This window comes from Scyliorhinus canicula, chromosome 11, assembly GCF_902713615.1.
Source record: "Scyliorhinus canicula chromosome 11, sScyCan1.1, whole genome shotgun sequence".
NCBI classification, from domain to species: domain Eukaryota; kingdom Metazoa; phylum Chordata; class Chondrichthyes; order Carcharhiniformes; family Scyliorhinidae; genus Scyliorhinus; species Scyliorhinus canicula.
This window is the reverse complement of record NC_052156.1, coordinates 136,703,052-136,730,079: the sequence shown is the minus strand read 5'-3', so window position 1 is coordinate 136,730,079 and position 27,028 is coordinate 136,703,052. Positions and strand designations below refer to the sequence as shown.

At 46.8% G+C, this 27,028-nt stretch overlaps 1 protein-coding gene across 1 annotated transcript; it reads right to left on the bottom strand.

Annotated features, from left to right (window-relative positions):
- Positions 1 to 2,936: 2,936 nt before the first annotated feature.
- On the bottom strand, positions 2,937 to 26,461 carry selenoo1 (selenoprotein O1). The gene is made up of 9 exons (XM_038811453.1): positions 25,878 to 26,461; positions 24,265 to 24,468; positions 23,962 to 24,142; positions 22,402 to 22,532; positions 19,278 to 19,558; positions 18,603 to 18,759; positions 13,674 to 13,859; positions 12,597 to 12,753; positions 2,937 to 4,408 (listed from the first exon to the last, which is right to left on the bottom strand). Exons 1-9 carry the CDS (start codon positions 26,429 to 26,431, stop codon positions 4,223 to 4,225), a joined length of 2,037 nt encoding a protein of 678 aa, XP_038667381.1. The 5' UTR covers positions 26,432 to 26,461; the 3' UTR covers positions 2,937 to 4,222.
- Between the last annotated feature and the right edge of the window lie 567 nt (positions 26,462 to 27,028).

Sequence of the window (27,028 nt, the reverse complement as noted above, 5' to 3'; positions counted from 1 at the left end):
TGTGGTGCGCAACCTTCTATTCGGGAGTAACTCTGCTAGCGATGTACCATGTGACAATAGTGATGCTCTGTAACTCAATAGTGCGAGATATGGATCAGATTGGCTGTCCATTGCTTTCTGTAATGAAATCATTCATGCTGATTAAATTGGCGTGGGCACCAGTGTCTAACTTTAGTTGGACCACTGTACCGTTCACTTCAAGTGGTAGCAGCCATTTGTCCTCATCAACTGCATTTATTTTAAAAGTGCTGGAGAATTTTTTAATGTCTCCAAAAAATTATTCTTTGTTATTATTCCAACAAACAATGATGTTTCATCACTGGAGACAGTGTCTTCCACTGTATTGACTGATCTGTGGTTGAGCTTAGAGTAACAATTCTGAGCAAAGTGATTTTTTTTCCTTTGCGTCTGGAACAAAACTTGCCAAATGCTGGACACTGCCTTAATTTGTGCCTTTGACCACATCTTTTACACAGAAATACTTTGTCCTGATCTTTACCTGTTTGTTGGTGTGCGAAGAGCTGCAGGAACTTTTCCGCCTTGTTTTTGGAACTTTCCCGGCTTTTGGAAAAAGGGCAGCAACCAGAGTGCTTTCCTCCAAGAAGATGGCGCCATTACTGAGAAACATTATCGAATAAGGTGCTGCTAGCTCGTGAGCCTGACAAATCTTGGTTTGTTCCAAGGACAGCTCCGATTTCCTCAGCAATCGTTCCCTCAGTTTATTTTCACTCACACCAAACACAATCTGGTCCTTAATCATGGAAGATTCCACCGCAGAAAAATTACAGGTTTTAGCTTGAAATCAGGGATGAAATGATCTTTGGACTCTTCTGTCTTCTGTAAATATGATCTAAACACATAGTGCTCATGAATTTCATTCTTTCTGGGGGTGCAATGTGCGGCAAATCTTTGAATTACTTCGTTACAATTTTTACTATCTTCATCGTTTACAAATTTAAACGTATTAAACACAGCAATTGCTTTGGGCACTGCCGCTGTTAGGAACATCACTACCGTATGCAAATCTGATTGGTCTCCTAAATGTACTGCAGTAAGAAACAGATTAAATTGTTGTTTAAACACATGCTAGTTGCTGCCCACATTACCATAAAATCGGAGATTCATTGGTGGCTTCAACGACTGCATGTAGTTAATTCTTTCAGTCAGCAAAATCTTCAAATCTCTATGGATCTCGTGGCAGGCTCAGTGATTAATACCATCCAATCCTGGTACCATGTAATGTTCTTGTTGGATGGCCTGATTTATAGTACACGAACACTTGTAGCAAAAGCTACAAACAATTTATTAACATTAACTATGGGTCAAATATATACAAAACAACAGATGAATCACAGTATTAACATGCACAAGCAACCTCTCTCCCAGCCAGTCAGAGGTCACCTGACTCTAACATTCATTTGTATACTAATGAGATTCCTAGTGATCAGTCAGTAAATTACAACACAACCATGATATCACTGCACCGCTATATACTCCATTACTTAAGTCACTGACTCCATCCTGCTCTCCCTGGCTACTCCAGGAGGCAGAACCATTCTGTCAGCAACTTTGGCATCCTAGTTGAAGCTCAGCCAAGCATCCAAACCCATACCCATTCCTTCCCTAAGACCATCGACTTCCAACTTCAACCTTGCCCTTCTTCACTCACTCCTGCCTGCTCCGAAACCCTGCTTCATGCCCGTTACCTTTACTCAGTTATTCCAAAGGACTTTTGGCTGGCATCAAGCGTTCCACACATTAAACCTGCCCACATTCAAAACCTCTGCTGCACATATCTGTAGTCCCATTCAATCATCACCCCTCTTATGCTAGCTGACCCACATTAGCTTCTGGTCTAGCGAAACTTTCATCCTAGTTTTCAAACACCTCTATCACCTCACACCTCCCTCACTCTGAAAACCCTTCAGCCCTACAATCCTCCAATTTCTCTGCTCCCCTCCAATTTTGGCTAATTATGCATCCCCAATTTTCATTGTACCACCACTGGCAATGCTTTCAGCTCTGGAGTTTCCTCCCCAAACCTCTTTCCCCCTAAAAACCTACCCCTTTGACCAAGCTTCTGGTCACCTGTCTGACTATCCTACGTGACTCGGCATCATATTTTGTTTGACTTTGCTCCTGTGATTTGCCTTGCAGATACTGACCGAATTAAAAGGTGATTTATGAATGCATGGTATTGTAAAATGCACATTTGTAGTTTCAATATTGTGCATTTTTATCATTCCTTTCTAATTCAAATACGTACCTGTAAAATCTTTTCTACCAAAGATTTTATTGATCACTATTTTTTTTTAAAATTTAGAGTACCCAATTAGTTTTTCCAATTAAGGGGCAATTTTAGCATGGCCAATCCACCTACCCTGCACATCTTTTGGGTTGTGGGGGTGAAACCCACGCAAACAAGGGGAGAATGTGCAAACTCCACACAAACAGTGACCCAGGGCCGGGATTCGAACCCGGGTCCTCAGCGCTGTAGGCAGCAATGCTAACCACTGTGCCACCGTGCTGCCCTATTGATCACTATTATATGTCAGTATTAATGCATCGGCACTCAGGCCTGAATATCTACTTGACCATAATTACAATGTACTTTTATCTTGCCACAGTTTACTGGCCCTCACAACACTGTGTTCAACCCCCACTCCAGGGCCTGAGAACATCATGTAGGCTAACACTTCTTTGCAAAACTGAAAGGAAGCTGAATTATCAGCGGTACCGTCCTCCAGATCAGATGGACCCTTTTGCCTGTTCAGGTGAATGAAGGAGAATCCATGGAAAACATTAATTCCTCAAACAGTGCCACCAAAACACTGGACTGGCTGCTGGTGTTTACTTACTAACAACAGTGACTATACTTCAAAAGTAATTATTAGAGTGTGGAAGTGCTTGGACATATTCGGAGTACGTTAAACGTATTTAGATGCACACAAACAATTATTTATTTCTTTTAACATTCCTGTTAATGACTGTTTATTGTTCCATTACAGGGAACAGAATACACAGGCAATCTGTTTACATTTTAAAAGCCATCAGATTAGAGTTCAATCTTTTACAATTAAGAAAATGTTTCTGAACAATGGATGTATAAAAATTCCTCAAGAAAGCATAGAGTAAATGATCATTCGAGGACTATAAGCGTATATTGTGCGTTAAGATTTCTTAAAATGCTGAGAATTTTACATGAGTACAACAGTTTCCATATCATACAAAAATAGCTCAATACATTAGAGTTGATATATTTGTATTCATGATAACAGATTTGGTCTGGAGATCCTGCATTTCAAACTTCACAGAGCAGCATCAGTGTCTGGTAATCAAAAATTCATACAACCCCATTTAGACACTTTCTCAATAATGGAACAGCATTAAATTAAGTATTAACTTTTAAGAAACTACAAGCACAGTACATTATGTGCCCTTCACATTAATAAGTTACCTTTGCAAATTACCTTTGGCAAACTAAATCTTTCAATGTACACCTGAGTGATTCAATGTCATTTACACCAGCCGCACTATTAAATTGTACCACAATTCAGTTACCAATACGCAGTCAACCATTTGCGAATACATACTTCTTTTCATTCTTACGAATGCCACCCATTACACACTGACTCAAAGACATCATGTCAGCTACTTTCGTACTCCAGGATTTAACCAGGTGGGGCAAAATTGCTGGTCTGCTTTCTGCCAGCTGTGCAAAAATAAACCCTCATCCAAAACGATCTGTCATTTTCATGAAAGGAAGCTTCTTTCTTTCGGGGGATATAAAGCAAGTCCATCTGTATTAGCATAGCTGGTTCAAAGTAAGCTGCTGCAGTTTGCAACCGAAGCAGCAATCCCATAGATTCTCATTGCTTTAGCTGTCAGAAAAATAAGTTCTACAATAATCTGTACTGCACACTCAACATCTCTCTCAAACAACACTCCTTTTAAGTACAAAATAAAAGTAGCGATCAGTCAAAAACATTTATTGTTTCTATATCATAATGTGTTTGCACATTTTCTCTCTTTGTACTCTATTTCAGCTGCCTGCACTATAGTCAAGAATCATACGTTCAACATATCACATTGGGGTGTAGAAATGTTCTGATGCTGCTTTTTACAAAGGTGGGTCTCCATGTTATGTCTGTTGTGAGGAAACAGTAGCACTCATTATTTACCTTGGTTTGCCTTCTTTTGACCAGAAACCAAAACAAGGTGTTTACGAAGATCAGGTAACTAAAAGATTCCTAGCCCAAGCAGGTGGTTTACTGTGGTACGGCATTCTCCGGCTGTTTTCTGTATCACTAGAAGCTGCAACCTCTACTGTTGCTTCTTGTAGGAGAACCTCTTTCACACAGACTTCTTCATTATATGGATTCTCTAGAAGCTTTAAAACTCGCCTAACCTAAAAAAAAAAACAAGATACAGATCATTGGGTGATCTAAAGCCAGCTCACGGCAAAATTAACACAAAAGTCAGTCATTTCAGATATCTCTCCCTTTTGATTTGCAAATGTAAGTTTTCAACAGAAGTTTACTTCGCGATGTTGGCATTTAACAAACATTTCAGTTGGCCAATTGAATAGCTTCTATCGCTAAACTTATAATGTGGACACCCGGTGCCAATGTTTATGTATTTACATCGTGTGTTGCCCTATTATGTATTACCTTTTATTTTATTTTCATGTACTAAATGATCTGGATTTTTTAAAATCATAAATTTAGAGTACCCAATTATTTTTTTCCCAATTAAGGGGTAATTTAACGTGGCCAATCCACCTAACATGTACATCTTTGGGTTGTGGGGGTGAAGCCCATGCAGACATGGGGGGAATGTGCAAACTCCACACGGACAGTGACCCAGGGCCGAGATTCAAACCTGGGTCCTCAGCGCCGTAGTCCCAGTGCTAACCACTGCGCCACCGTGCTGCCCTCTAAATGATCTGCTTGAGCTGCTCACAGAAAAATACTTTTCACTGTACCTCGGTACACGTGACAATAAACAAATGCAATCTATCACTTAGTATCACACTAAATATTTAGGAACAATTTGGCTTTGAGAGCCCACAACGTTTGAAAGTTCATTGTGACAGTTTAAGTAAGAAACTTCAGAAGGATAACAACCACATAGCTTGCATTTTCATCTTCAAGGAGGGTACTGGAGTTGGGAAAATTCCCACCTCTGGAGAAAGTTCCCGCAAAGGTGAGATTTTCTTTGGGGTGGGGTTGTGTCTGTGTGTGGCGTTGGGTGCGAGCTGGAGCCGGGCCACCTGACCAGGAAAGAGATTCTAGACAGCCCAAGAGGCTGCCAGGTGCTGAGACAAGCTGCTTAAAGGCTCGCCTCAGTGCTGTGAGACTTGGCTCCAGTTAAAAAAGAGAAAGGCCCTTGGGCCTTCACCTCTCCTCATACTGCATGCATGACCCTATGGTCCCTCCTACCAATGCCAAGCTATGCCACTTCCATACTCACTGACCCCATTAAACACTGTATAGAACCAAGCATATAAAATATGAGGCATGGTTGAGAGTCCAGAATCCATTATTCTTGTTGAAACAACTGCACCCCAGCAAAAATATTGCGTGATTGACAGCGCTAGTTCTCAGACCTGTGCATCAATTTCACAATGTTTCTTTACACAAAATTATGTATTTTCAAGGGCTTATGGTTTTAGTTATTAATGCTTTAAAAATATCTGGTGACTCACACTTTTATTGACTTGTAGTGAAATGATTTGTCCTTAACATATGGAAAGTTACGAATTGCTCTTTTTAAAAGCTATTTTTTTTTACACTTCCTACTGTCAGTGTTGGGTTAATTGGTTCCATACAGTGTATAATGGGTCAATGTGAATGGAAGTGCCGTAGCTTGGCATGGACACATAAGCTCCATAGGAGCTTGGTGGAGACATGTAGCCTGGCATAGGGAGCATGAGGGGCCACAGGTGGTGGGTGAAGGGGAGTGGCTTCACATAAGGGGCACAAGAAGGACATCTTGAACTCACATTTTAAAAGGACCCCTCAGAGATTCAAGAGTCCTCTTCGGGGTCGTGCCCATAACTCCTTAGAAATCTGGCTCGACGCCATGAAAATTGCAGAGAAGTAGGTCATGTTGAAGTCTAATCATTGTTGTAACATTGCAAATAAACTATTGAAGCTTGTAAGGGATAAAGTGGAGTGGGAAATCTCACAGAAATTATCTTTTCTGCTCCTGCAGGCAAGAGATAATGAGGGTGGGGGTGGGTGGGGGAGGGTAATGAAATAGAGGATAATTTAAACATATGTAATAATGAATATTTGGGGACCAATATCTCCTGGAGGTTGCTTGATTCTTTTCTGATGTCAGGGAAGAATTTCCTGAACTGCAATACTTCTCAAGATATCTTAAACATTTCATGTAACAGGTCTTCCTCCAACCTTCTAGTCTTAATTTTTCTTATACATTGATGTATATGATTCTTCCTCAGCCATTCATTTGCAACAGATTTTTTTTGCCATATAATGCCTGACACCTATGTCAGACTGCTGTTCATAAGACTACATCTCCGCCTTCAACACCATCATGGGCTACTCGGTAGCATAGTGGTTAGCACAGTTGCTTCACAGCTCCAGGGTCCCAGGTTCGATTCCGGCTTGGGTCACTGTCTGTGCGGAGTCTGCACATTCTCCATTCTCCCTGTGTCTGCGTGGGTTTCCTACGGGTGCTCCGGTTTCCTCCCACAGTACAAAGATGTGCAGGTTAGGTGGATTGGCCATGCTAAATTGCCCGTAGTGTCCTAAAAAGCAAGGTTGGGGGGGGTGTGGGGGGTTGTTGGGTTACAGGTATAGGGTGGATACGTGGGTTTGAGTAGGGTGATCATGGCTCGGCACAACATCGAGGGCCGAAGGGCCTGTTCTGTGCTGTACTGTTCTATGTTCTATACACGACTGTGTGGCGAGATTCAACTCCAGCTCAATCTATAAGTTTGCAGATGATACGACTGTGGTTGGCCGTATCTCAAACAATGACGACTCAGATTACAGAAGGGAGCGAGATCGCTTGGTTGCATGGTGTACTGAAAACAACCTCTCTCTAAATATTGGAAAAACAAGGAACTGAACATCGACTTCAGGAAGCGTAGCACAACACCCCCACACCGTCTACAATTAATGGCTTGGAAGTAGAGATGATCGATAGCTTTAAGTTCCTGGGGATCACCAACAGTCTGTCCTGGTCCACTCATGTTGATGCAACAGACAAGAAAGCCCAACAGCGGAACTTCCGGTTGCGGCTATGCCTGGGTAGGTCGCACGTTCGGCAGCTCCCGCCGAAAATGGACTTTTGGGCCCTTTTAAGGAGCCCCAGCGGCACTTGTTTGATGATTCCCGGTGTGGGAAGACGCAGTAAGGTCCCCCCAGCACTGTATGGAGTGGACCAGGAGCGGTGCGGTCAAAAAAGGGGCATTAGAGAAGAGAGGAGACCGGCTGCGAATAAGCAAGATGGCGGCGGGCAGAGACCAGGCAGCGTGGGCAGCAAGAGTTTCTACGAAGCTGCTTTGCGGAATTGAAGGCAGAGATGTTGGCCCCTATGAAGGCGTCGATAGAATGGCAGGTGGAGACCCAGAGGTTGCAGGGTACAGCGATTAAAGAGGTGCAGCAGAAGGCCTCTGATAATGAGGACGAGATCCTGGGCCTGGCAGTGAAGGTGGAGGCGCACGAGGCGCTCCATAAAAAGTGGAAGGAGAAATTTGAGGATCTGGAGAGCAGGTCGAGAAGGAAGAATTTGCAGATTCTGGGTCTCCCTGAAGGTGTGGAGGGGTCGGATGCTGGGGCGTATGTAGCCACGATGCTGAACACGCCGATGGGCGCGGGAGCCTTCCCGTGGCCCTTGGAGCTGGATGGGGCGCACATAGTCCTGGCGAGGAGACCGAGGGTGAATGAGCCGCCGAGAGCTGTGGTGGTGAGGTTTCCCCGTTACACCGACAGGGAGTGCGTCTTGAGATGGGCGAAGAAGGAGCGGAGCAGCAGGTGGGAGAATGCTGAAATTCACATTTACCAGGACTGGAGCGCAGAGCTGGCCAAGAAGAGGGCAGGATTCAATCGGGCCAAGGCGGTTCTCCACGGAAAGGGGGTGAAGTTTGGGCTGTTGCACCCCGCGCGACTGTGGGACCTTTATCAAAAATGAGAAGCTGGACTCAAATTAGTGGTCTGTACCATGTTTTGGGGGATGTTGTGGAGTGAGAGAGGGTGATATTTGTGTTTCTTTTTTTTTCTGTGCGGGCGCTGATCTGGGAGGGGTGTTCCCCGCGTTCGGTGGGGGGAGAAGGGGCCGGGAAACCCTGGGCCTCTGGGGATGGGGGTGAGGTTGTAGGAGAATGGAGCTGCACCATAGAGGGCGGGGTCAGCCCGGACTGGGAGTGCGGGTTTTCTTTTCCCGTGGAAAGAGACGGGGCGGGGCCTGGCGCAGGGAGGCGGTATTGGATTGGAGTCCACATTGGTTTGCAGGGGGTGTGGAAGGGGGGACTTGGCTTTTAAGAGGGAATTCTGCGGGGATCGGTGGTAGAGGCGGGAGCGGCCGGGGTCAGCAGGAGTCAGCTGACTTACGGGAGTGCAATGGGGGGAGTAGGAGGGTCAAGCAATTGCTTGGCCGGGGGAGTGGGGGGGTACTGGGTTGCTGCTGTATTGACCGAGGGGGAGCTGGAGATAATAGGGAGAGTCAGGGCGGGGAGCCTCCGCCTGGGGGGCTGGAAGGAGTGGGAGACGTGTGCACCTGGCTGGCCCAAAAAAGGGGATGGCTAGATGGCGGGGGCGGGGGGTAGTCCCCCGATCCGGCTGATCACATGGAATGTGAGAGGCCTAAATGGGCCGGTCAAAAGGGCCCGGGTATTTGCGCACTTAAAGGGACTGAAGGCAGCCGCACCTGAAAGTTGTGGATCAGACCAGGCTGAGGAAGGGATGGGTAGGGCAGGTCTTTCACTCCGGGTTTCTTTCGAGGCGGTGGGCATTGTGACGGATAAAGGGGGCCAGTATGTGATGGTGAATGGTAGGCTGCAGGGGGTGCTGGTGAATGTGCATGCCCCAAATTAGGACGATGCAGGGTTCATGAAGCGGATGCTAAGTCGGATCCCGGATTTGGAAGTGGGGAACCTAATTATGGGGGGGGATTTCAACACGGTACTGGACCCGACAATGGATCGGTCTAGGTCGGGCAAGAGGCCGGCTGCGGCCAAGGTCCTGAGGGGGTTTATGGATCAGATGGGGGGAGTGGATCCGTGGAGGTTTGCTCGGCCAAGGGCGAGGGAGTTCTCTTTCTTTTCCCACGTGCACAAGGCCTATTCATGGATAGACTTTTCATGGTGAGCAGGGCACTGATCCCGAGAGTGGAGGGGACGGAGTACTCGGCCATCACGATTTCGGATCACGCCCCGCATTGGTTGGAGCTGGAGTTGGGAGAAGAGAGGGGCCAGCGCCCGTTGTGGCGCTTGGACGTGGGATTATTGGTGGATGAGGAGGTCTGTGGGCAGATCCGGGGGGTGTATGCAGAGTTATATGGAGGCCAATGACAATGGGGAGGTCTCGGTGAGTGTGGTCTGGGAGGCTCTGAAGGCGGTGGTTAGAGGGGAGCTGATGTCCATCAGGGCTCACAGAGAGAAGAGGGAGAGGAGGGAGAGGGATAGATTGGTAGGAGAGATACTTAGGGTGGATAGGAGATATGCGGAATCCCCCGAGGAGGGGCTGTTGAAAGAGCGCCGGAGCCTCCAAACGGAGTTTAACTTGTTGACGACGGGGAAAGCTGAGGCCCACTGGAGGAAGGTACAAGGAGCAGCGTATGAATATGGGGAGAAGGCGAGTCGGATGCTGGCGCATCAGCTGCAGAAGGAGGAGGCAGCTAGGGAAATTGGGAGCACCGCGTCTCACTATATGCGGATGATTTGCTTTTATATATTACAGACCCAGTGGAGGGGCTGGGGGAGGTTATGCAGACCCTCAGGGAGTTTCGAGACTTTTCGGGGTATAAGCTTAATGTTGGGAAGAGCGAGCTCTTTGTGGTGCAGGTGTTGGGCAAGGAAAAGAGGTTGGAGGAGCTGCCGCTCAAGATGGTTTTTAGGTATTCAGGTGGCCAGAGTTGGGGGGTCCTGCATAGGCTCAATCTGGCGCGGCTGGTGGACCAGATGAAGGAGGACTTTAGGTGGTGGGACATGCTTCCGCTCTCCCTAGCGGGTAGGGTGCAATCTGTCAAGATGACGGTCCTCCCTAGGTTTTTGTTTGTGTTTCAGCGCCTGCCCATCCTCATCCCTAAGGCCTTTTTCAAGCGCGTGAGCAAGAGTATCATGGGATTTATGTGGGCCAATAAGACCCCGAGGGTTAAAAGACTGTTCTTGGAGCGCAATTTGGGGGGGGGGGGGGGGGGGGGGGGTGTGTGTGTGTGTGTGTGTGTGTGTGTGTGTGTGCGCGTGTGTGTGGTGTTGATGATTTGGAAGTGGATGATGGAGGGAGAGGAGGCGGCGTCTTGTGTAGGTACTAGCCTGGGGGCACTGGTGACGGCACCGTTGCCGCTTCCGTCGACGTGGTATACCACGAGCCCGGTGGTGACGGCGACGCTGAAGATTTGGGGGCAATGGAGGTGGCACGGGAGGAGACGGGGGCCTCAGTCTGGTCCCCGATACGGAATAACCATAGGTTTGTTCCATGCAGGATAGATGGTGGGTTCCGAAGCTGGCACCGGGCGGGAATTAGAAGTCTGGGGGATCTATTAATTGACGGGACTTTTGCCAGCTTAAATGAAAATGAAAATCGCTTATTGTCACGAGTAGGCTTCAATGAAGTTACTGTGAAAAGCCCCTAATCACCCACATTCCGGCGCCTATTCGGGGTGGCTGGTACGGGAATTGAACCGTGCTGCTGGTCTGCCTTGGTCTGCTTTAAAAGCCAGCGATTTAGCTCAGTGTGCTAAACCAGCCACTGGCACTGGAGGAGAAATTTGCGTTACCCCCGGAAAATGCCTTCAGGTACATGCAGGTTTGGGCATTTGTCAGGAAGCAGGTAGGAGAATTTCCATTGCTGCCTGCCCGAAGGATACAGGACAGGGTGATTTCGGGTGTGTGGTTCGGAGAGGGTAAGATCTCGGAGATATACCTGGAGCTGCAGGAGGTGGAGGCAGCCTCGGTGGAAGAGTTGAAGGGCAAATGGGAGGAGGAGGTGGGTGAGGAGCTGGATGAGGGCCTGTGGGCTGACGCCATGGGTAGGGTCAATTCCTCCTCATCTTGCGCCAGGCTCAGCCTGATCCAGTTTAAAGTGTTACACAGGGCGCATTTGACAGGGGCGAGGATGAGTACATTTTTTGGGGTGGAGGACAGATGTGTGAGGTGTTCAGGGAGCCCAGCAAACCATGCCCATATGTTCTGGGCGTGCTCGGTGCTTGCAGAGTTCTGGAAGGGCTTTGCAAAGGTCATGTCCAAGGTCTTGGACACCCGGGTAAAACCGAGTTTGGGGATAGCGATATTTGGGGTATCGGAGGATCCGGGAGTGCAGGAGTCGAAAGAGGCCGGAGTTCTGGCCTTTGCCTCCTTGGTAGCCCGGAGAAGGCTCTTGCTATTGTGGAGGGACGCGAAGCCCCCAAGTGTGGAGGCTTGGATCAATGACATGGCAGGGTTCCTTAGGTTGGAGAAGATAAAGTTTGCCTTGCGAGGGTCCTTGCAGGGGTTCTCCGGGCGGTGGCAACCGCAGCAGCAACCGGGGGAGGGGGGGCTGATTTAGGGGGGGTGGCTGATTTATTTTCCTATTTGAAAGGGGCGCTCGCCCTATTTTGTTTTGAGTTGGGTGTTAATTTGTTAAACTGTTTATCATTTAGAAGGTTAAGTTGTTTTGTTTGGTTGGCATATTGCCCTTTTCGCTTTGTATTATTTTCCTTTTTGGAGTGCTCTGTAAAACTTTTTGAAAAACTTTGAATAAATAATTTTAAAAAAAGAAAGCCCAACAATGTCTCTACCTCCTATGGAAGCTAAAGAAATTCGGCATGTCTGCATCGACTCTCACAAACTCCTACTGATGTGCCATATAGAGCATCCTATCCGGCTGCATCACAGCCTGGTATGGCAACTGCTTGGCCCAAGATCGCAAGAAACTGCAGAGTGTGGTGAACTCAGCCCAACGCATCACACAAGCTTGCCATCCTGCCATTGATTCTGTCTTTACCTCCCGCTGCCTCAGAAAGGCAGACAGCATTGTCAGAGACCCCTCACACCCAGGCTTTGCCTTCTTCCAGACCCTTCCATCAGGCAGAAGACACAGAAGTCTGAAGACCCGCACATCCAGACATTGGAACAGCTTCTTCCCCACAGCTACTAGACTCAACAACTTCCCCTCGGACTGATCTGTTCCCTGTATGAACACTATTCATAACGCCCTTTGCTGCTCTTGTTTGGCCCTTGTTCCGCACTGTAACCAATCACTACCTGTTGATGTACCATTTGTCAATGTTCTCTGTCGATTATTCTTTTGTCTACTATGTACGTACTGTGTACGTTCCCTTGGCCGCAGAAAAATACTTTTCACGGTACTTCAGTACATGTGACAATAAACATCAATCAATCAAATCAGTTACTGAAATTTACCCACCTCGGAGAAGTCCCCATTCTCTGCAGCAGTGATTGCATTCTGTGCAATGTAATTTCTTAGGATAAATTTTGGGTTGTTTGAATTCATCACCTTCACACGTTCAGCGTTTACTTCAGAAATATCATCAACGTCTTCTGCTTCATTCTCCAAACGAGACCTGAAACAAAACAAAAAGAAACAGGTTCATGACATCTTTTCAGGCATATCATCACATTGAAAGCCCAAAGCTGAACATTCCTAAATACAAGCTCAGTATCTTAACCTTCAAAGATTGTAGGAAGGACACTACCCAAAAAAAGAGGACCATCTGTCACCAATATAAGAGAATTAATATGGAAGTTGCGTCTCATTAATGTTTGTAACATAAGGGAAATTTCAACAATATATAAAGCACTGAGTATTGGGGAACTTAACTGTGGAAAAAGTATGCTACAATTCATTACAAAATAAAAATATATACTGGTTGCAGTGTGACTTTTTGAGCTTGTTGAACATTAAGTAAACCGTACTATTACTTGTAAAGACTGCACTACACAGAAACCACAGATAAGGATACACAAGCCATTAGTTACTCATAAGAGATCCCCTTATTCACACAAAATATACATCTGCATGGATAAACAAAATATTTTGATTTTTTAAAATTGATTTTCGGCTCCCATGATTTTCTCGCTTCCTGAATGCTGACTGTAGCTGGAGTTCAATTTCATGGGTGCTAATAGACCTGGGGACTTTGCCCAAAGTCATCTTTTATCCATGTCTGATCCAAGACAGTAATCATCAGCCAACAGTTTGACTATTCAATCCTGTTCTCATCCAATGTCTGAACATCTTACTGCCAGGAGTCTCTAGCTAGAAAGCAGAAGCAGGGAACCAAGTTGATTCTCTACCCATGTAAGGATTGAGCCGTGCACCACGGGACTAGCTGCAGCAGCCTACCAACTCCTCCAGTGAACACATACAGAGACAGGAAGCAATATTCTGCTCTGTCTGGCTCCATGCTATTCTGGGGGAATCTAGAAATTATTCATAATTGAATTGTAGCATACTGTTTTCTATAAAGTTGCAGTTTCTAACCTGTACTTTTGTAGCCAGTCTGTCCATGCTTTCTTCTGTTTGCTTAGCAGCATCTCAGTTGTCATCTCCTGCAACTCGGCGAAGTGTTCTATGCGAGCCAACTCCTTAGCAATTCCTTCTTTGTTGCCAAGCAGATCAAAGAGCTGTGGATTGGAGTGGGACAGTGCCAGTAACATGGACAGCTGCCTGTGTAGGATCACCAGAACACAAGGTCAGAATCTGAATAAAAAGTCTAATTCATAATCGTACAGATTTTACAAAATATAACACATATATACATAAATAAATAATATTCAAGTTACTCGGGAGTACAAGCCGAATAACGGAGGCATAAGGAACATGTCCCAATCAGCAGGATAACTGTAGCACAAGCAGAATTATCCAGATATTTTCAGGAAACCGAAGGTACACCAGGCCTTCACTGAACCGCTTAATTTAACAAAGCAATAAATATATTATCTACCTTTTAAAACATTTTTAAAAATAAATTTAGAGTACCCAATTCATTTTTTCCAATGAAGGGGCAATTTAGCGTGGCCAATCCACCTACCCTGCACATCTTTGGGTTGTGGGGGTGAAACCCGAGCAAACACGGGGAGAATGTGCAAACTCCACACGGACAGTGACCCAGAGCCGGGATCGAACCTGGGATCTCGGCGCCATGCGGCAGCAGTGCTAACCACTGCGCCACCCTGCGGCCTATTATCTACCATTTATGACGAGTTACAAAACTCCTTCCGCAAATATTTTTAAAAATCTCAAAAGCCTTTCCCAACAAGTGAAATAATTTGCAATTTGCCATCTCTAATAAGGTTATTTTTGTGGGTAAATGACCCTCTGCCAGAAGCTACGTGTGACAAAATATAAGCTGCAATTTTTACTTCATATATTGAGGAATGTTCCTTATTCCCATCAGTACGAAGTCTCAAACCCAAGTAAATTGGCTATTCAATCAGACATGATCATATCTGATAATCATAATATCACTGATATCTAAACAAATAATACCCAACATCTCACTCATTAACCTAAAATCTCAATACCAGTAGTACAATAATATAGTAATATCTTTTTAAATTATAATCCTTTCCGAATGCCACAAGGTCACAAATATTCCAACAGATAGAGTATGTGTCAATATTCAGAGATTGAATAATTGTGGAGAGATCAGGAATCTGATAAATAGTAAATAGATACTCCATGTAGACCCTGTACTTCAATGCGTAAAAGCATTGAGAATATTTCAGTGTTGCAACTCATCATTCATTGTTACCTTTCACTACAGGGGCGGGATTCTCCGTTGCCCGTCGTAACGCGGGTTTCCGGCGAGAAAAATCGGTGTTAATGACTCCGGCGTCGGGGCCTTCTTTAAGGCCGCTATTCTCCGTTCCCGGAGGGGCTAGCAGCTGACTGACACGAGACGCGTCAGTTTCACCAGCTGCGGAAGTGGTGAGACCCGGCGTTTTTTGGAGGATAAGGAGGAGAGACAGAACCGGCATTTGGTGTGGGGGGGTGGGGGTGGGGGGGGGGTGTGTGTGTTCCGGCATTTGGGGGGGGGGGGGGGGGGTGTGTGTGTTCCGGCATTTGGGGGGGGGTGTGTGTGTGTTCCGGCATTTGGGGGGGGGGGGGGGTGCGTTCCGGCATTTGGGAGGGGGGGGTGGGTGTGTTCCGGCATTTGGGGGGGGGGGTGTGTGTGTGTTCCGGCATTTGGGGGGTGGCGTGTGTTCCGGCATTTGGGGGGGGGGGTGTTGTGTTCAGGCATTTGGGGGGGGGTGTGTTCCGGCATTTGGGGGGGGGTGTGTTCCGGCATTTTGGGGGGGGGGGTGTTGTTCCGGCATTTGGGGGGGGGTGTGTTACGGCATTGGGGGGGGGGGGGTTTGGGGCGGCGGCGGGCAGAGGAGGGGGGGCGACGGATGCCCGGGGCCAACGCACCGTCGCCCCCCCCCCTCTGTACGCCGCTGCCCCCTACCCCCCTCCCCACCACCCCTACCCCCCTCCCCACCACCCTACCCCCCTCCCCACCACCCCTACCCCCCTCCCCACCACACCTACCTCCCTCCCCACCACACCTACCCCCCTCCAACGCCGGGTCTCCCCCCCCCCTCATCGCCGGGTCCCCCCCCCCCCTCATCGCCGGGTCCCCCCCCCCTCATCGCCGGGTCCCCCCCCCTCAATGCCGGTACCCACACCCCTCAATGCCGGTACCCACACCCCTCAATGCCGGTACCCACACCCCGTCCCCCTCCCTCTGAAGGCCGGTACCCACACACCCCCTCTCTCCTCCTCCCCCCCCCTCTCTCCTCCCCCCCCCTTCCTTCCTCTGTTAGTGGGGGGGGGGGGGGTGCGGCGCTAGTGGGGGTGTGGAGGTGCGGCGTTGGAGGGGGGTAGGGGTGGTGAAGGGGGTAGGGGTGGTGAAGGGAGGGGGTTGGGGTAGGGGCAGCTGCGTGCAGAGGGGGGGGGGGCGACGGTGCGTTGGCCCCGGGCATCCGTCGCCCCCCTCCTCTGCACGCCGCTGCCCCTACTCCAACCCCCTCCCCTCACCACCCCTACCCCCTTCACCACCCCTACCCCACTCCAACGCCGCACCCACCCCCCACTAACGCCGCACGCCCCCCCCCCCCCACCACCAACGGAGGAAGGAAGGGGGGGAGGAGGAAGGAAGGGGGGGAGGAGGAAGGAAGGGGGGGAGGAGGAGAGAGGGGGGGGTGTGGGTACCGGCCTTCAGAGGGAGGGGAACGGGGACGGGTTGCGGCGTTGAGGGTGGGGGGTTGCGGCATTGAGGGGGGGGGGGGAAACCCGGCGTTGAGGGGGGGGGGGAACCCGGCGTTGAGGGGGGGGGACCCGGCGTTGAGGGAGGGGGGGGGTCCCGGCATTGAGGGAGGGGGGGGGGTTGCGGCGTTGCGAGAGATGGGGGGCGGCGTTGGAGGGGGGTAGGGGTGGTGGGGAGGGGGGTAGGGGTGGTGGGGAGGGGGGTAGGGGCGTTGGAGGGAGGGTAGGGGTGGTGAGGGGGGGGTGGTTAGGGTAGGGGGCAGCGGCGTACAGGGGGGGGGGCGACGGTGCGTTGGCCCCGGGCATCCGTCGCCCCCCCCTCTCTGTCCGCCGCTGCCCCCAAACCCCCCCGCTGGCCGCAACCCCCCGATGGCCGCAACCCACCCCCCCCATGCCCCCCCCCCAATGGCCGCAACCCACTCCCCCGATGGCCGCAACCCACTCCCCCGATGGCCGCAACCCACTCCCCCGATGGCCGCAACCCACTCCCCCGATGGCCGCAACGCAACCCCCCGATGGCCGCAACGCAACCCCCCGATGGCCGCAACGCAACCCCCCGATGGCCGCAACCCCCCGATGGCCGCAACGAAACCCCCCGATGGCCGCAACGCAACTCCCCGATGGCCGCAACGCAACTCCCCGATGGCCGCAACGCAACTCCCCCCCCGATGCCCCCCCCCCCGATGGCCGCAACGCAACCCCCCGATGGCCGCAACGCAACCCCCCGATGGCCGCAACCCCCCCGATGGCCGCAACCCACCCCCCCCCCCCCCCATGCCCCCCCCCATGCCGCAACCCACCCCGACACTGAACGGCGTCAACCATCATCAATGGTTGACGCCGTTTTAAATCAACTGTGATTTTCGCCGACGTGACCCGTGGCCACGTCGGTGGGACTTCGGCCCATCCGGGCCGGAGATTTGAGGTCAGTGCAAATAAAATGAAATCCCGCCGGCGCCAGCTGTTTTCACAGGCTGCCGGCGGGATTTGCACAACGCCGGTTTTTTACCGGCGGGAGAATTCGAAAACCTGCGGGAGCGGAAATCACGCCGCTTCCCGCCAATTCTCCGACCCTGCGTGGGGTCGGAGAATCCCGCCCCAGATCTGCAACTTACTCAGATTAGGAAAAAGTAGTTCGCAAGAAATAGCTTTTGTTCCTTTCTTTACATTTGACAAATGGGAGAATGATTTGCCACAAAACACATCTATCTCTCACTTAGCACTCCTAATGTGTTCCCACAAAATGGTGTGTCAAAGATGCTAAAGGAAAATTACTTTACCATAAAAAAAACAGGTAATAAGGGTGGATTACATTCCGACCTGTAATTTTTACATCAAAAAACTATTGCCTCTCTTGAACATAACTGCCTCAAAAATCATCTTACTAACTTGTAATAACTTATGGTCCTAACTCTTTCAACTTACCTCCAGCTCACTGACTCCCTTGACTCTCCACCTCTCTTCTCTCCCCGATCTGTTCATCCTCCTGCTCTTCCCTCTCCTGAACCCATGCTGTGACTGAGAGCTCAGGAAAGTAGTGGCGAGGGAGAGGCAGCGAACGAGAGGAGCTGGGAGTAGGTGGGAGGGAATAGGGTGGGGTACGTGGTCAAGGAAAGAGATGGCCAACTGGGAGGCTTGGGATGCAGTGAGCCTGGTGGGTCAGAATGGGAGTACTTGCAAGTGGGACAGGGAGTACTTGCAAGTGCTCAGTAACCATACTAAATCAAAAATGGTGGGAGCACTATTAGGGAACGTCCCTAATTTACCAACCGCATTGGAATGAAAATGCACTATTGGAACATACTTTACCTATTATTCAATTAACAATTATTCATAAGGCTGTAGAGGCTGGATCGTTAAACATATTCAAGGCGGAGACAGACAGATTTTTAATCAGTAAGGGAATCAAGGTTTATGGGGATAATGTGGGAAAATGGAGTTGAGGATTAACATATCAGATCATTCATGATCTCATTGAATGGCGGAGCAGACTTGATGGGCCGAATGGTCTACTTCTGTTCCTACGCCTTATGATCTTATAGGAACTGCTGCACAACAATGTAATTAATTTGCAAACTATCGATGACAATAACACAGCTTATTATATATAGCAGGCGTGTGTAAAATGATGTATTATGTACCCTCGGTTTACATTCTTACCGTGGATCCATGGTTGGTTTGGAGGCCAGTTTTATTTCTTCCAATGTTGCACATTGTTCGATCAGCTTTCCAAGAAATTCTTCCAGTGTAAAAAGAGTGGAAGCTCCAGGAATTGGAACTTCACTAAGCAAACGGAAGGTATTCGTAAAATCTGCACCTGCACGAAGAAAACATATGTACTTGCAATTTGGATTTATTTAATTCTCGTTCACTGCATAGGTACTGCACTAAACAGATGAAGTAAAACGTAGGAGGCTTTGCAGCGTATCTGATCATGTGGATTGGCATTTAGGATTTGGAAGGAAATCTGAACAGCACAAACAAGTCATAACATTTCACTCATCCTGCTTCTGTATTCACGCATTCTCTCTTTTTCATTACTTCAGGCCTTCATTCTGTATTTTTTTTTACAACCCATTCGCCAACAAAGTAGCGCACGGGAGATCTTTAGAGAAAAATAATGGGTTTGGAATTAGGGAATTAGTATGCAATCTGGATTAAGGATTATTTAGATTGAGAGAACAGTAAGAGTTTAAGGGCAGTTTTTTAATGGTTGTCAATGGTTTCGGGAAAGGGGCTGAGAGGGAATGCTATCGACACTTGCAGATTATACCAGAATAGAAGTATGGTTAATTCTTTTGAAGACTAAAGAAAGTTCGCAACATTCATTCTAACCTGATGTCTGTAAAACATGCAACAGCTCAGAAACTAATTGTTCATCCTCTGCCTTCTCATGTCGAAGAAGTCCCAATTTCTTTCTCATTTTTTGCTGGTAATGTTGCTCGAATTCTGCATTGTACTCCTCTTCAATGATAGGCCGACTCTCCTCCAGGGGCAGCTCAGGGACCAAGGCCTCAGCCAATTTGCTCAGGTTCCATTTACAGATTTCAGGTTGACGGTTGTAAGCATAGCGGCCTCCATTATCAGAGCCATTACATACATAATCTGGATCAAACCTTTAAATAGTTGGAGGGAGAAACAGGCGTCAAATCAATCATGGTGGAGCATTTTATGTTCTATTTGCAGTACAATGTACAGTATTACTAAAGTCAAATGTACAATCTCACACCTGGATTATTTTACATGAAAGGTAATTTTGCGACATATATAAAAGCCTCAAATACATTCACAATATATGTGCATCCACATCAGAAAATACAAGCGTAGGTTCCTGAAAATTCAGAGAAAAGATTGTTGATCTAAAACAAAAAGGTACTGCAGCAATTGAATAAAATGAAATGCAAAGTATTTTTATTTACTACTACATAATGCAATTCAAAATACAGACTAGGTCATGAGAAAACATGTTAACTTAATGAATTTGTTCATCTGTTGAGCAGTATTCATGTTAGATAATGAAATATGCGCCATTTTGGTATTTAATGTGATTACCAAGCACTCCAAGGTCACAGGTACTATATGATAAGATTTAGAGTAAAATCCTCCCTTCCATAACCCACAATGTAAATCAGCCCCAAACACGAGAAACACCCCCTATTAACAACATTGTATCGTACGGACTTGTGTAAAAGTCATCACATTCTTTAGACCAATCTTTTCTGGTTAGAGGTCACAGGGTCAGAGTTTACACCGATAATGTTCCCGAGGGGGTAACATCCATTTGGGCTCAAGTGGAATCCCCCAAAAAATGCTGCACTGGAATAACATTTTAAAAAACGAATGGCATTCATATGAATTATCATTCATAATCGATGACTAATCATTTGAATAAAAACAGAACTTAAATGTAGAAATGTTTTTAAACATTTATTTTTCAGTATTCCGTTTAATTAGCGCTTCGACATTTACCATGAAATAAATTCATTGTCAGCTCCAGGATTATATTTGGTTCTGAATTTTTTTGAGTTTGATCAATGATAAATTGGGGTTGTCTTTTGTACCAGGTATATGAAAAATTCATTTCTTTGGCTAAAAATAATGGGTTGACTTTTACACGAGTATATACAGTAATTGTTTTTTTAATTCCACACACCACCTTCATTGAGTGAGATCATTTTAGTGTCAAATTCGGAGACCCATTTCCCCAGGAAGTGGGTTCAGATACACCAACGAGGCGGCAAGTAATGAACAGAAACCTAAACATTGGGGCTTTTCTGCCAAATGCCAAGAGGGTCAACAAATAATCTGATAGAAGTCTCCAATATTATGAAATGTTAAGGACAACGTAATTGATGGTCAGAGAGATGGTAACAACGGAACACAAATTTTAAATGACCACAAAAAAAAGTGCGGTTAGAATGTTCAACACTATCATATACCATTGTCAAAGCATTAGATTAATTCATTTAAGAGAAAATATTAATTACTGGGAGTGAGCAGGAGAATTTGAAGTCTGTTATATGGCTCATATGGAGGGAGACACCATTTCCCATTCATGTGGTATCATTCCATCCCAGGTTTAATTCGACGCTCATCATAGCTCAGTTACTTCATCTCAGATATTATACGAACAAGGAGCAGGGGTAGACCATTGGCTTGGTGATCGAAGCCAAAGTGTGGTTGTGGAGGGTTGTTTTGCAAACTGGAGGACTGTGACCAGCGGTGTGCCTCAGGGATCGGTGCTGGGTCCACTGTTATTTATATATTTATTGATTTGGATGAGAATATAGGAGGCATGGCTAGTAAGTTTGCAGATGACACCAAGATTGGTGGCATCTTGACCAATTGGGCCAATGAACGGCAGATGGAGTTTAATTTGGATAAATGTGATGTGATGCATTTTGGTAGATCAAATCAGGGCAGGACCTCCTCAGTTAATGGTGGGGGGTTGGGGAGAGATACAGAACAAGGAGATCTAGGTTCATAGCTCCTTGAAGGTAGAGTCGCAGTGGACAGGGTGGTGAAGAAGGCATTCAGCATGCTAGGTTTTATTAGTCAGAATATTAAATATGTGGAAGATCAGCAATGCATGGAGTTATTCCACAAAGCTCATACCTCAAAAGACAAGAAGTTAATAAAAAAGTGAATTGTTAGCTTTGAATCCTGCTATCCTGGTCGGTTTATGCAGAAGTTGAAGTTTTGGTCCAGAGGAAATGCACAACTGCTTAGCTAACTTGTGTGTTGGTGCAGGGACCAGAGTTATCAATATCTACATCCACCCTCCTGTGACACTGTACATTGATACGTCAATATATTGCACACCAAGGAGCTACCATCTCACACTACGGAGTAAATAGCCCCAGAATTTTTCTTTTAAAATAGAGGTTGAATACAATTTATGAATATCCAGTGAAGAGTTAAAATCAGATAAAATCAAATAGGCATTTTCATTTTCAGCAGATCTAAAACGGATAGTGCCAACAAGAAACCCACATTCAGTGAAACAAAGCCAATGATATTCCGCATTCTCTCTTGCCTGATGTACAATTCTTGAGGTGATCAGTTAGTGCAGCAGTTCTCAACAGGCCCATTCTACCAACTTTTAGGATGTTGAAATCCAGGAAAAAAGAATTAAAAAAAAGGAACAGCTAGATGACCTGCTCCAAAAGTTACATTCACCACACAAAAAACAACTGCCTGGAAAAGCCCATGGCAGAAACCTCTTCATCTCGGCTGAAAGAGCAGCACAAAGGCAGAAGTATAAAATAAAAATAGAAAAATTACTAAATGTCTTCCGATGCAACACTTGTTATCATTGGTAACATGACATGTTGTACGACATAAATTTCTGCAAGTTCCACTGACGATGCCTATGGTGTGTTTGGCAACTGTGTTCGAAACAAAGTTTTAACCCTGCAAAATTATAAATAATTCCGCACTGCATTCAAAATCCACAAACCTATCCATGAATCCAAAAGGTCCATAGTCAATGGTGAGACCTACGATGCTCATATTATCTGTATTTAGTACACCATGACAAAATCCAACACATTGCCATTCAGCAACCAGTCTGGCTGTCCTCTTGGTTATCTGTAGATAAACAAGGCCACATTTAAATGTATAATAAAGCCACTATTCAATTTCAAGACAGAGCTTTGCAAAACAAAAAAAACAAGTTTCTAAATGTACCCAAGTTGTGTAAATTTAAGTAACAGTTCCATTTTCAGTTTTGTGTTCAAGGTAATCCTGGGAAAATAAACCAAGACAACATTCATTTCTCTTTCTATCTCCACGAGTAATGTTTCACAACTTCATTAAATAAATGCTTATCGAAATAGTCATTTGCTGCTATTGTATAAAATGAAGGGGGAAGAAAACCTCACCAAAATGTTTGAACTTACAGTCGCTTTACATTAGCACATTTAAAATGTTACACTGATACAAATAGTGAGCTCAAAATTCAAAACGTATTGTCCATTTGGAAATTCATTGCTTGTTCATTAAAAAAAGCCTCATGCAAATAACACAATGAAAAAGAAAAATTCAGTCAGCAATGTAAAATCTATTGTCGCTGCCAAAAAGGCAACAGAGGCAGAGGCACAAACAGGCAGACACAGACAGAGAGTGAGACAGAGAAAAATGCTTCCCATCATCATGGTATCCCAGACTTAACTTACTTTAATATTTTTTCTAAAATTGCCACATATATTTTAAGCGGCCAAAATTATAGGACCTGGCAGTACTTAACTTAAAGGGGAAAATCAATGTAAGGCTGGTATGTATGAAGTACTGTGGCCATGACACAAGTTTTTCAGGGCTAGAAATAAGAGGTTGCCAAGGGAAGATAATTGAACTGCAGTGCGAAGAAGGCATGTATTTGGGTTTATCTAGATACATCAAGTATGATCCTCCAACTAGGAGACACTACAGTCCTCTAACTTTCTATTCAGTAAAACAAACATTGGAACTAATAAAGCAGTTTTAGAGATTTACTGCTCAGCTGTCATGACATGCAGGATTTTACCTCAAAGGACCACCTTCAGAAATAACCATTCAGAACCAGTGCTTACATATTTAACGAATGTTATGCATTTCCTCTTCTTGCTGGTACATCTACAAACCTTTGATCTCCATTTCACGTACACAGAGAGGAACTTGGATGAATGTTGCTCTTTAGAATGCAGAGGTGCAGATATCTCCTACCCAGCTGAGATCAGCTGACCAACCAGGGCATGAAACAAACTTGGAACATTCCTGGCCTGTTTAGGGATTCTCCAGTCCCACCTATGATGGAAATGGTCGCAGGCAGGACAGAACATTTGACAGACCTGCTTTGGGCAGACCGGGAAAATCCCACCCTATCTAGTGTGCACTATAGTGTAGTCTTGTACACAGTTAGTAATAACAGAACATATAATGCTAAAAAAAAAGTAATTTGTATCTTGGTGCACACAAAGGGCAAAAACAAGTAAATAGCATAGTATTCAACTGCACAGATACTTATGTCATACATTCTTACCTCTCTGAAGAAAACAGCATTTCGCTGTAACGTGTTCTGGGAATGTGCACTCTGAATTTCTGGATAGAATATTCCAATAACATAGTCAAGCATTTGGACTCGAATATCATTTCTACCGCAACTAGGTCCCTTTCGACCTGTAGATTCATCCATCGGTTTAAATATCTCAAAGGATCCAAAACTGATTTTAAAACATATAACAAGATGTGATTACTTGTAGGTAATGAATTATAAGTAACTTTTAACATTTTATAAATTCTGAACATTTGCACAAATTTACACAAAAAACAGAAATCCTAATACCGTAAAAATGTAGGAGCAATACGAAGAACAATAGTGCATTTTTCATATATTGGATGTCCATCATACAACACATCCCTCACGACTTTAGTATCTGACGTGACACAAGTACCCGCCCGTGTTGTTGGAATTCCCAGATGGAACATGGCCTCACTACAGAGAAATTCTCTTATACTGGAACGAAGCACCTTTCGACCATCTGATTGTCTGTCAAAAGTAAACATGAACATAATTGAAATAAACAATTCAAATGCAAGATTACTATATAAAATACAATATGCAACTATGATTCAACACTAAAACCTGCAATAGGTTTATACTGAAGATAGATGCATTGTGCCGCAACAAAACTCATCTCGCATTTTTAACATAAGAAAACATCCCAAGGCTTAATCCGAAATAAATGGATGAAGAGCAGAAAAAAGATATTAGGAAAGCTGACCCAAAAGCTGGTCAATGACATGTGCGTTATGGTTGGTATGAGATGAGGAGAAGATGAAGGGGCTGAAGTGCTTAGGTAGGGAGTTTTAGAATGTTTTGCCTCGGTAGTTGAAGGCACAACAGTCAGTAGCATCACAGAAGGCATTGCAGTCAATGGTGCAATGGGAGAGTGGGGTTGCTGCAATTCCATGAAAATCCAGAGTAGCACCAGAGAGGGGTTGTAGGCCTGTGTAGTGTGGTGTGTTACAGATTACCTGGGGAGCAAACTCCTCTGGCATGGTGGCACAGTGGTTAACACTGCTGCCTCACAGTGCCGGAGACCTGCGTTCAATTCCGGCCTTGGGTGACTGTGTGGAGTTTGCACATTCTCCCAGTGTCTGCATGGGTTTACTCTCGGTCACAAAGATGTCCAGCTTAGGTGGAATGGCCATGCTAAAATTGCCCCTTAGTTCCCAGGGTTGTGTAGGTTAGGTAGGTTTACAGGAATAGGGCGGAGGAGTGGGCCTAGGTAGGGTGCTCTTTCAGAGGGTCAGTGCAGACTCAATGGGCTAAATGGTCTCCTTCTGCGCTGTATGGATTCTATGAGCATGCTCTATAACATGCATGTTGTCATCTGGAGCTATGGATAATGCAGGCTCTAACTTCCGATTGCATGGCTGATCAGGAATCTCTCCTGGACTTACCGCCTGCCATTGTGACTTTTTGGAAGGATTTACATGTTGGAATAATTAATAAAATAGGGATGGGCGTGATGCCTTGAGGAAAGAATGCGAGTTTCCATTTGCAGGAACCCTGCATTACAGTTCAGAAACCATAGGGTGAACCAGGAAGCAAGGAAAGATTGCATGCGGAATGAGTCATGCCCCGAAACTCTGCGCTTGCTCCCAGGATAACAATTCAGCGGGATGATTACACTTTCAGCCATTTGTGACAATTAGGCCAAATGTATATTTACACCAAAAAGCAAAGCCTGCATTTATAGAGGTGTTCCTCATGGAAAAAAAAGTTGAGCGAAGGGTAGAAAAATAGAAATGGAGCAGAAATAAAGGAGGAATGTGGAGAGGGGAAGAGCCCAAATTTAGGATTGGACTGAACATGCCTCCAGGAGAGGCCCACCTGGATTTAAACTGCCTGAAGCTTATTGTAGTCTGTAAAGCCAGTGTGTTTGCATTGACCTGGAGTAAGGGGTCGGTCCGGCGCCTTTGATCTGCAGCTCCCATCTGTGCCCCTTGCTGTTGAGCACCTCGCCCAGGTACAAGGCCGCGCCGTCGCCCAGCTGCCCGGCGAAGTTGCCGAACTGGTGCCCGCAGTAGCAGTGGGCGGCGGACTCCGAGCCGGCCAGCTGCCGGTTGCCGCTGAAGTACTCGGCCAGCTCCTGCTCCCAGCCCGGCTCCCCCTCCGGCTCCAGGTCGAGGAGGCGGAGGGCCGGCAGCGACTGGGCCACCAGCCGGGGCTGCTCGACCAGCGCCGCCCGCACCCGCGAGAAGCAGGCGCCCGGCACCTGGCGGGAGCCCGGCTCCCGGGACGGCTCGACCGGCAGCGAGCGCAGCGCCAGGTTGTCGAAGCGGAGGTTCCGCAGGCCGGCTCTGCCGCTGCCTCCCGTGCCCATGGCCCGGCGTGCGGAGACGGGGACCCCCGCCGCTCCCCGGCCGCTCCTCAGCCCACCGGCTCGGTGCTGGTGTCGGTACCGGAGAGCTCGGCGGGCGCAGCGAGCCGCACTCACTGCCATACACAACCCGGCCAGGGGGAGGGAGAGTCACACCCACACACTCACTTCCCACATATCACAGTTGCTGCACAATTACATACTCCCAATGTATCCAGCTCCTTTCACTTTGTCAGGGCTTTGTTTTTGGACGCAGTGCTCATTTATTACTTTGTGGTTGGTTTTACAGGACATTTTTGTTTTATTTTTGTGACTCATTGATTCAGTGGAGGTTGGATTTGCAGCCCCCAGAGCTGCACGTCTCAATGCCCCAGGCGGGAATTTGCCACATCCAGCCATTCCCTCACATCCAGCCATTCCCTCAGCCAACAGCCAGTAACTCGGCGGGTGGAAGAAAAACTCACATTTGCCCAGAGCTTTGTTATTAAATCTTTATTGTCACATGTCGGCTTACATTAACACTGCAATGAGGTGACTGTGAAAATCCCCTGGTCGCCACACTCGGGCGCCTGTTCGGGTACACAGAAGGTGAATTCAGAATGTCCAAATTAACTAACAGCACGTCATTCGGGAGTTGTGGGAGGAAACCGGAGCACCCGGAGGAAACCCGCACAGGCACAGGGAGACCGTGCATACTCCGCACAGGCAGTGACCCAAGGC